At 60.9% G+C, this 9,708-nt stretch overlaps 1 protein-coding gene across 3 annotated transcripts; it reads right to left on the bottom strand.

Moving 5' to 3' along the window:
• Positions 1-5,352: 5,352 nt before the first annotated feature.
• On the bottom strand, positions 5,353-9,431 carry C2CD4C (C2 calcium dependent domain containing 4C). 3 transcript variants are annotated; one of them, XM_064637267.1, is made up of 2 exons: positions 9,416-9,431; positions 5,353-9,076 (listed from the first exon to the last, which is right to left on the bottom strand). In XM_064637267.1, the coding sequence occupies exon 2, from the start codon at positions 9,055-9,057 to the stop codon at positions 7,798-7,800; it is 1,260 nt and encodes a 419-aa protein (XP_064493337.1). In that variant the 5' UTR covers positions 9,058-9,076; positions 9,416-9,431; the 3' UTR covers positions 5,353-7,797. The 3 variants fall into 3 exon arrangements, with proteins under 3 accessions (XP_064493337.1, XP_064493335.1, XP_064493336.1); XM_064637265.1 differs by having other exon boundaries at positions 9,412-9,427; XM_064637266.1 differs by having other exon boundaries at positions 9,408-9,422.
• Positions 9,432-9,708: the final 277 nt, after the last annotated feature.

Below are 9,708 nucleotides of genomic sequence, written 5' to 3'. Positions count from 1 at the left end.
ACCTTGGCAGACAGGATCCGCCAGCCCCACCAGCACCCAAGCTACTGGCACAGCAGCTGCAGCCAGCCACTGTGCTCATCTGCCTCAGGGGTGCCAGAAACTGCCCCCCCAGCCCATCTTCCCACTGCTGGGACTGGCCGGACAGCCACCCCACGCAGAGGCAGCCCCAGCCTTGGAAATAGATAGTAACAAGTGAGCGCAGGCAGCAGAAGTAGCAAAGCATATGGTAGGTGTTGGAGTTTATTCCTGTCGGTGAGTGTCAGCGGCGACAGACGGCTGGGGGTGGTGAAGTGAGAGATTTTGGTAGGCACCTGTGCAACACCACCCCACGGATGCTACAGCTGCAGCGAGTGGGGACCTCACCACCCCCGCCGTGTGCCATCAGCAGGGCACCTGCCTGTGCAGGGCCCAGCGCTGCAACACTCTCTTGGTGCTGGCAAGTGCAGCTCAGGGCTGTATGAGCCACCTGCCTGCGCCCCAGCGACGACTGACACGAGCGGTGACCGAGGCTGAGGCACTCCCAACCTCCCCACACTGGGCAAAACCACAACATATTTGGCTACTCACAGACGAGCAGAGCCCCGTGAGCCCCATCTGTCCCAGCTGAAGATCACTGGCCTGATCTGGAAGAGGATCTGGGAGAGTGAACTGCTCCACAGCCATGGCTGGCCCGGGGTCTGCCTGCACAGGCAGTGACCCCATTGCTACCCAGGAGCAGTGCCCTCGAGTGCTGCCCGCTGAGCCCAGCCTGGCCCTGTGGCACCTGGGGGCTTTCACTGAATTGGCCCGGGCACCAGACCTGCTCCCCTCACCTGACGCCTCTGCCAGGAGATGAAGTGGGCAGGCAGCCAGAGGGTGGGAGAGAACAGATTGTCCGCCAAAAAGTGCATCAACTCCCAAGCGGCAGCTCAGAGCAGGATCTCTGGTGAGTTTATACCCCATTTTCCTGAGCCTGCTGGGAGGGTTTGGGGCTGTTTAAGGACTCTTCACCAGCATCCTCTTCAGGTTCCTTGACTCCTCTGGCAGCACCAGGGTGATTGGGGACCGGGAGAGGTGAGCTTCCCCTCCAGCAGAGGCTGGCAGCAGGACTGTACTGCTGGTGAAGCTCCCAACAGCTGCTGGTGCTCAGTGGCTTGGGCACCAGCCATGGCCTCAGTCCCCTTGACCATCCCACCCTGCCTGGACTGGGCAAGGGATGGCCCAGGAAAGTGCTGGAGTTCGCATGTGTCCTCCCCAAAACACTGGCTGAGCAGCTGACCTGCAGCTCCTGCCCCGGCTAATTGCAGTGTTCTCACCTCACACCGGTGCACTCGATAAGATTAGCGATTACAGAAACCTCATACGGCAATTGGACTGAGTTGGGAGCTGTGTGAGGGAAATTGGACGGAGCTGCAAATGGGAATTAATTATAGCCTGGCAGTGAGAGATTGGAGGGTTTGAATCTATATTTTTATGCTTTTCTCAGTGCAGCCTCTGGCTTTGTCAAGGGTGTGAAGGGTGCTGAGGGCTTCACCACAGTGAACACACGCTCACTGCTGTCTGGGCCATTACAGGGCTCGGACAGGGGATGTCACAGGATGGGACCTGGACTGGGATCCTGGTGCTGCCCTGGCACAGGTGAGTGTGGCTGCAGCGTTGCTGGAGCTCCCTGCCCTCCCTGATCTCTGCCTGGCAGCTGCTGTTATCTCCATTGCCATGGCAATGCCAGCCCAGCTCCCATGCCGTGTCCGTCCGTGCCTCCGCAGGCAGGCTGGCCACAATGGCAGATGTGGTCCCACGCTGGGCTGGAGCCCTGCTCACACCACAGCCCACCAAGTCGAATAGCCCTGATGCAGGCAGGATGTTAGGGCAGACCCAAAGAGCTGTGGGGATGGAGATGGAGACACGTCCTCTCACCTGGGGCTTTGGAGTCTGGGTGGGAAGCAAGGGGAGAAGAGGAGTTCTGCCCCCAGAGCATCTCCCAGCCCTGCTCCATGCCAGGTCCAGCTGGGTGCCCTCCACTGCAGCAGGACCCCTGTGCAGCACAGCCACCCTGGGCTCAGCCAGAGGCCCCCTGCACAGGTGCCAGTCCATGGCCCCAAATGCTGTATTGATCAGTGTCCGGCTGCACTGATATTAAATTGTTTGCCAGCAGCTGCTGGCGCTTAACAAATCCTCCTGTCTGCTTGTTTATGCCGTTTTTTTCCCCTCCCACCTGGGCCTGCTTGACGCTTTGGGAATTTTGCAAACATTTTAAAGGCAGCATTTCAAACTGCAGCAGGTAGCTAGTGAGGAGCAGGTCACTGTAAAGGGAGAGGAGAGGCAAGGCAGAAGAGATCCTTCACCCTGCAAAACAGCCTTTGCCCTTGCCCTCATCCATCCTTGCAACCACACGCTCATTGAACTCCCCTGGCACAGTTCCACATGCTCTGTATGCCCACCCTGGCCGCAGGCCTGAGCCAGGGCTGGCTCCAGGGGCTTGAATTAATGGGGAGGGTGTGTCCGAGGTGACGCTTCCTGTCCCCTTGCTGCTTTTTCCTGGCTATGGAGGCAAGATCTGGGCAGGTCCTGGTTGGATTGCTAGCCTCAAAGTGCAAACAGAAAAGCAGAACAGAGGGAGGGTGTGCCCTGGGGCTGACAGTGCCTGCCCTGGGTACATCCTGGTGGCTGCTACCACAGCACAGGCTTTCAGCAAAGCACCAAGTGCATTCAGGCTGACAAGGAGCCGCAGGTCATCTCTGCTCCTGGCAGACCCCTGGGAACCCAGCCCGGGGGTTTCCACGTCCCCTGGAAGAGCACGGACTGCAGGGTGCCAGGGTACAGGGGCCCAGGGAGAGCACAGGGGATTTGCTCTCCATTGATGTGACTCTCTCTCGCCTGATGTGACTGTAAGAGATTGTGGGATTCAATTAAGTTCTGTTTTCCTCCCAGTAACAGTGGGAGTCTCTCCTCTCCGCTTTAAAGCAGACACGCTGCCATGGAAGACAAATGCTCGCAATAAAGCTGAAGTGCGGTGCCGGGGGAGGCCGATGCTTCCTGCAGCCGGCACTGCCCGGGGCGCGCCCGCCGCTTCCCTGGCCCGCCCCGCGCCTCTGCACAGCCGGTCCCGCACCAGCGCGTCCCGCCGGCCCGGTCCGGGTGCCCAGAACCAGGCGGCGGAGTCGCCGCGGGCTCCCGGCTCGCTCCGGCGCAGGACCCGCATCACCGCCCCTTCCCCCGTGGAGCCCCGCGTGGGCCCCCTCCCGCCGCCGGCCGAACGTTGCCAGGCAACGGGAAGATGCTTTTCTGACTGAAACAGTAAATCGGCAGCCGGGTCGTGGGTGGGGGGAGGGAAATGGCTCGCCTGGGGCTGGCCGGAGGAGCGCGCGAGGCTCCCCCCCACCTCAACACACCCAAAAATCCGGAGAGAAGCAGCTGTTGCAGCCCTGCTCAGCCAAAAGCTGCTCCAGCCACTGCCAAAGACCCCCGAGCATCGGTCAAAGGCAGCACTTGGCCCCAGGACCCCCTGCCTGGCTGGGGGACAAAGCAGGGACAGGGTTTCCCCCAGCAGGGTCAGCCTTGCTGGCCTCCTTACTGTAGAACCCTCCCGGGGAGCCTTGGCCCTGCCTCACGCCCCAGATGAGATTGAGCCTCTAATTTGCCCTCTCCCTCCCTCTCCAGCCATCACGCCATGGCTAAATGAGCTCCAGGCAATTTTCTCAGAAGTTGACTCCTCTGCGCTGTGGGAACACAGGACTAAAAATAGCCAAAGCCTGTGTGTGCCTCTCCAGGTGAGCCTCACTCCAGAGATAAAGGCAAAGGGGGCAGTGGCTGCCACCGGCTCCTCTGCATCCGGCCATCTCCCCATCTCCCCTGCTCTGCCTCAGTTTGCTGCACGGATTTGGCCACCCAAATGTGCACTGCAGCTGCAGCAGCCTGAGGACCTCTGGCCAGAGGAATCCCGGGGCTCAGACATCCCTTGGTGTCGGCAGCGACAGACAGAGCTGCTCTTGGGCTCAGGCTCTCACCTGGCAGCCTCCAATGGCTGTGCTTTACCTGGGCATCCCCTGACCCAAGGGGCTCCGTTGTGGAGTGGGGACATATGGACATATCCCTGCTCCCCCCACCACCAGCTTACAGCTCAGAGGCTCCTCTCAGCATGACCCAACCCTCCCAAGTCCAGTAAAGCAAACACATTTTCTTCCCACAGTGACTCAATTATAAATTCAGAGTTAAATCTTCCCCCACAAGACACCCCTCTCCACCCCTCTGGCTGCTTCCAGCACTTTGAATGTTGAATATTTTCCAGGGATTTTTGTGTGCTTGGGCTGACCCCATCCACTCTTGTTCAGACTAACTCAATCAGCCTCATTTCGTTACTAACTGCTGCAGCTTTGCACCTCTAGAAAAAGCACTACTTAAATTATTGACACCTGCCAAGCTTCTTTCTCCACCTCTGTGGGGGCCAGAGGAGAGAGAGTAGATCTGTTCCCACCCAGCCTCTATAGCTACCAAAAATGTCAAATTATCAGAATGGTGGAAATTAGAAAAGTGGCATTTAGGTAGTAGACAAACATTCCTGTTTTCTGCAGTAGCATCTGGCTAAAAGCAGAATTGGAAGTGACAGATGGGGAGAAAAGAGAGTAACCTGAATGCTGACAGCTGGGCTGGGGGTACCCTGGGAGTGGCTCATGTGACACCTGTCGCTCACGGCTGACCTGTCCTGCAGGTTGTGTTTCATGCCCAAACGCTGCCAGGCAAGAGTTGCTGGGTTTGAGGGGAAAAGGGCTGGGAAACTCAGAGAGCAGCAAGAGCTGCTGCTGCACTGCCACGGGCTCTGAGCTCAGCTGTGTGCCAAAGAGCCCTCTGAGGGTCTCCTGGAGCTCAAAGCCCCCCACGAGGGCAGAGCTCCAGCCCACACTGCTGACAGGGAGCACAAAACCATCGTCATCTTCTTCATCAGCAGCAGTGCCAAGAAGGGTTGCAGGGATCAGACTGGGAAAGCAGGTGAGGAAGAGTAAAGATACCCACAGAGTGTGGGCTCGTGGGCCCTCCCTCACCAGAGCCCTGAGGGGACTGCCCTGGCTGAGGACAGCCCTGAGTCTGCCCCCCAAGCAGGAACAGCACCTTTCTACATGTGCCTACTTCTCTCCAGGAGATTCACTCACACCTCACTCCATGGCTGGTCAGCAGCACCAGAGAAGAGCTTCAAAAGCACCTTGTGCCCTGCAAAGCTGTTTGGAAAGGGAAGCAGCACCCAGAAGAGCGGTGCTGCCCCGTGTCTGGACATTGCTGAGGTCCCAGGTCTGCTCCCCTCCTCCACCGCACGGGGAGCCAGCAGGGGTGACGATGGGGAATACCTTGGGAAAAGCAGAAGCCAGGGCCACACCTGTATCTGTTTTAGAAATTACTTTATTGCACTGAAAAGAGGAAGTCATCTGTAAAGAAACATTCCATTCAGGTATTAATATATTTTTCACTCCAAAAATGCATCATTAAATCCAGACACAAAAATATCAAAGCAGGAACAATAGAAAATAGCTCCAGCAGAGGAGAGACCCAGCCAGGCAACAGCCCTGGCTCCCACACTGCCAGCCTAGCACAGAGCAGGGCTCACAGCACCACATCCCAGGGCTCATTGCATGGCCACACACCTGACTTCGGAGAGACAGCCTTGGGATGAGATGGGGCAGGACAACAGTCCCCAGGTCCTTGAATGTCCCTCCAGGGCCAGCCCCAACCCAAGGAGCATCCCAGGGCTCTGCTCTCAGCATCCCCCTTTCCCAAACCCAAAGGCACACAACTCTTCTGTGGGGGATGTGTCACCCCTCAAACCTCTCAGAGCACCAGAATTTTTGCCCAGCTCTTGTTCCCCCTCCCCTTGCAGCCTGCTGGGTCCACCCCCACCAGCAGCATCCGGGTCCCCCCAGCCCCTCACAGGCACAGCACCCCAGGGAGCACAAGCTACTGGTGGGGTGTGTAGGGGTCTGTCAGGCAGCAGCCAGCTGGGCAGGGTCCCCTTCCTGCCCCAGATCTGCTCAGGGGCAGGATGTTCACCCTGCACCCAGGGTTGTGGTCTATCTCCCTGTCCCACCTTCCGCAGAGTCCTCATCTGTCCCCAGGATGAGCCTGGGTACCTGGGGGCCGAGGATCATCTTGGGGAGTGTTGGGAAGGCTCAGGTGGGAAACTCCCTGTGAAGGAGGGACACGTCTGCTCCTTATGTCCTGCATGGTTTGTTTTCAGCCACAAGCTCAACAAACAGCCACGATCACCCAAAATCCCAGATTCCCCCGACATGCAAACACGGTGCGATCGGAACCATGCCTCGCATACCTGAAACGTATTTACAGACAAAAGTGAAACACTGCAAAAGATCAGCCTCAGATATAAATAGCCAACACTGAGATCCGCCATCTGCTGCAAAGGACAAGGAAGGAACATCTACTGCCAACACAGAGGTTAACACAGAGGGACACGTGTGTGCATGTGTGTCCACACATGTTGCAATAGGGGATGGGAGCGCTGCGAATCCTGCTCCCTGCACAGAAACATGCAGAGCCCGACACGATGGGTGACACCACACCAAACAACAACGCGGCGGATTTTATCTACCCACAAAAATGCCCCAGCTGGCATCTTCCCCGCTCCCACTGTCTCAGGCCAGTTAGCCAGGATGGCAGGGTAGGATGGGAAGGGTTGGGAGTACCTTGTTACCTCCCAAAGAGAAACTGAGAGCCAGACCAGTCCCTTTGGGAGCCAGATCGCTCTGGGCACAGGAGCCTGGTGGCCTCACAGGGCACATCCCTCCTGCCCAGTGGGTGCAGCCACTCGCAAAACTCTAAGCCCACAGGGCAAGGGAGGGCAGAGGGTTGTGGAGCCTCAGCCTGCCCCCCTGCCCAGCCTCATCTGGGATGGTCCCGGCACTCAGGGAGGGCTACTCCTGTCACCTCGGCCTTTGTCAGCAAGCACATCTTCTGGGACACTGACTGGGACCACCTTTGTGTGCAGGGAGAGGGATGCCAGCCCCTGGCATCTCCCTCCTGCGGGCAGAGGACAGGCATAGGCAGCCTCCTGGATTTGTGCAAACCCAAAGCCCCTGAAGCTCCATGAGCAGTTTTCCACAGGGGTCAGCAGTGGTGGACAGTGCTGGGGTGGGCACGAAGGGTGGCCCAGGAGGCTGCAGGTGTCAGACCAAGCTGACTTGTGCATCTCTGCAGCCCTGCAGGGCTGGGAGGAGTCCAGGAAAGGCTCAAAAGCCACAAACCTGACTCCTCCCCCAGGGTGACTGCCCTGGGCCCACTCTCAGCTCACCTCTGCAGTATTTTCTTTGTGGATTCCAAGACTAGAAACTTGTCTTTTAAAATAAAGCTGAGATCAATGCTGTCACCTGACTCCAGGAGCTGGGGCTTTGGGAGGTGGCAATAAGTGTGCTACAGAGATCTACCCACCTCCACCTTAAGTGGCAGCCAGCTGGAGACCACAGGCACAGGGAGAGAAGAGGCCACCAGGTGTTTCCATCATTCCTGGTGGGGACTGGACTGGAGGCTCCCCACTTCCTGCTGGGCTCCAGGAGATGCAGCCCCAGGCAGGAGCTGGGGGGGAGCTGGGGCAGAGGCTGTGGCTGCCAGCCCTTCCTGCCCTGTCACAGGAGGGCTGGTGCTGGCAGAGCCCCACAGCAGCATTGTTTCTGGGGATCCCCATGCTCTGCCACAGCCCTGTCCCTCCTCAGGGGGCCCTTCCAAACCCTCCTCCAGCAGGACTGGGGGACAGAGCCAGCCTACCCCCCTCACCCCAGCCCCACAGGTGGGTGGGCTCCCTCCAGGGCTGCCAGCAGGCACCTACAAGCAGGACAGGAGGGCGGTGAGAGGCAACTCCTTCTCCCCCAGCAGCGTGTCCCGCTTAAGGCTGCTGCCCTTGTTGACCACCTTGAGCTTCAGGGACATCTTCCTGGCATGGCCGGGGCCCAGCCCATCGAAGAAGAAGTCCTCGTTGAAGATGGGGTTGCGGCTGTTCTTGACAATGGTGCTGCGCTGCTTCTGCAGCTTCCCAGGGTTGAGGCACAGCGAGACGCAGCAGTTGATGCTGCGCAGGTCGACGAGGGCATCATAGAGGTCCTCGGCAGAGACGAGGCGCACGCGGAGCCGGGCGTTGGAGGGGTCATACTCGGCAGCCAGGCGCAGGCTCCCCCCCCGGCTCAGCCGCAGGCTGTGCTCCCGGTCCCGGCCCGGCGGCAGGTCCAGGGGCAGCAGGGCTGTGGGCGGCTGTGCTCCGGCCGGGGTGCTCCTGGCACGGCGCTGAGCGCTGGGGCTGGTGTCGGCTGAGCTGTCGTCGGTACTCAGTGAGCTGTTGCGGGCCACCGACTGCTTCAGCTTGATGACCTTGGACTGGCTCTCCTGGCTGAAAAGCTTCAGCAGGGAGACGGAGCGGGAGAGCAGTGGGGAGCCAAAGGGCGAGGATTCGGCTGAGGAGCACGTGTCGCTCTCACCGCCGCTGAAGTAGCGGCCGGGGTGCATGAGGGCTGCGCCCAGGTCGGCAGGTCCCCGGGGGCTGCTCTCGCCGTTGAGCTTGGCTCTGCGCTGGGCGCTGGGAGAGGTGACGGGCGAGGGGCAGAGGCTGCTGTGCTCGCTGTGGAAGAGCGACTCTTTGCGCCGCGTGTGGGGGCTCTCCATCAGCGTGGCAAAGCCATAGGAGGTCTGTGCCTTGGGCACATAGGGCAGCGACATGGCCGTCTGTGCCTGCGGGTCTACGTTGGTGCCGCAGCTCCCCTCGGCCGTCCAGTCCTCGGCGGTCTCGATCTGGATGATGTGCCGGCCGGCCGCCCGGGACCGGGACCGGCTGGACGGGCGGGGACTGCGCGGGGGCTTGCGCCCGGCCAGGTCCTGCTCTGAGACTGAGGAGCCCAGGGCAGCCGCTGCGGGGAGCTCGGAGCCCTCGGCCTCCGCGGGCGCCGCGCTCAGCTTGGGCGGGATGAAGAAGTCGGGGATCTTGTCGGGGGTGAGGACGTTGCTGTAGCGGGACCCCCGCGGGGATTCTTCCGGCCCCGCTCCCCGAGATCCGCCGTTCTCCGCCACCCCCCGCAGCCGCTCCAGAAGCCACATCTTGCTGCCAGGTGTGGGGCTGCAAGAGACCCGAGGGGCAACGCTGTCACCGGGGGCCGGGCACCGGCAGGGGCAGGATGGAGCCGGCAGCCCCGGCAGCGAGCAGCGGCAGCGAGAGAACCGGACCCGGCAGCCCGGGGGGACGGGACGAGGACGGGAAGTAACTGGCCGCGTCGAGGAACACGGAAACCCGCCAACCCGGGAAGGAGTGGGAAGAAACCGACCGCGCAGAGCGGGGGTCGGAGACCCGGGGAACGGGGACCCGGCGGCGCCGAGCGATGCGATGGGACGGGACAGACGCGAAGCGACCCGACGCCTGGACGGACCGACGGACCGACCGACCGACTGACCGACCGACCGGCGCCGTCGCGAGCGGGACGTTGCCGGGAACCGCCGCACCTGGAGCGGAGCCGCCGCCGCCACCGCAGCCCGGGCGGGGCGGGCGCGGACGCGCTTTTATAGAGCGGCGGCGGCGGCGGCTCCGCTCCCGTCCGCCCGCCGCCGTAATCCTCCGAGTGCGGCGCCCTCACATTTTCGCGCGCCGCTCCTGGCTGGACCGAGACCAGGATCGGGACCGAGCCCCGGGATGCTGATGTCCCCCGACCCCCGGACAGCTGGCCGTCCGCCCACGGGAGTGTCGGGGTTGGGATG

This window comes from Pseudopipra pipra, chromosome 27, assembly GCF_036250125.1.
Source record: "Pseudopipra pipra isolate bDixPip1 chromosome 27, bDixPip1.hap1, whole genome shotgun sequence".
In the NCBI taxonomy this organism is placed as follows: domain Eukaryota; kingdom Metazoa; phylum Chordata; class Aves; order Passeriformes; family Pipridae; genus Pseudopipra; species Pseudopipra pipra.
The sequence above is the reverse complement of the archived record's forward strand: the minus strand, read 5'-3'. Positions and strand labels throughout refer to the sequence as shown.

Coding starts and splice junctions, on each gene's coding strand:
- C2CD4C (XM_064637267.1), bottom strand. CDS start 9,057: ATGTGGCTTCTGGAGCGGCTGCGGGGGGTGGCGGAGAACGGCGGATCT.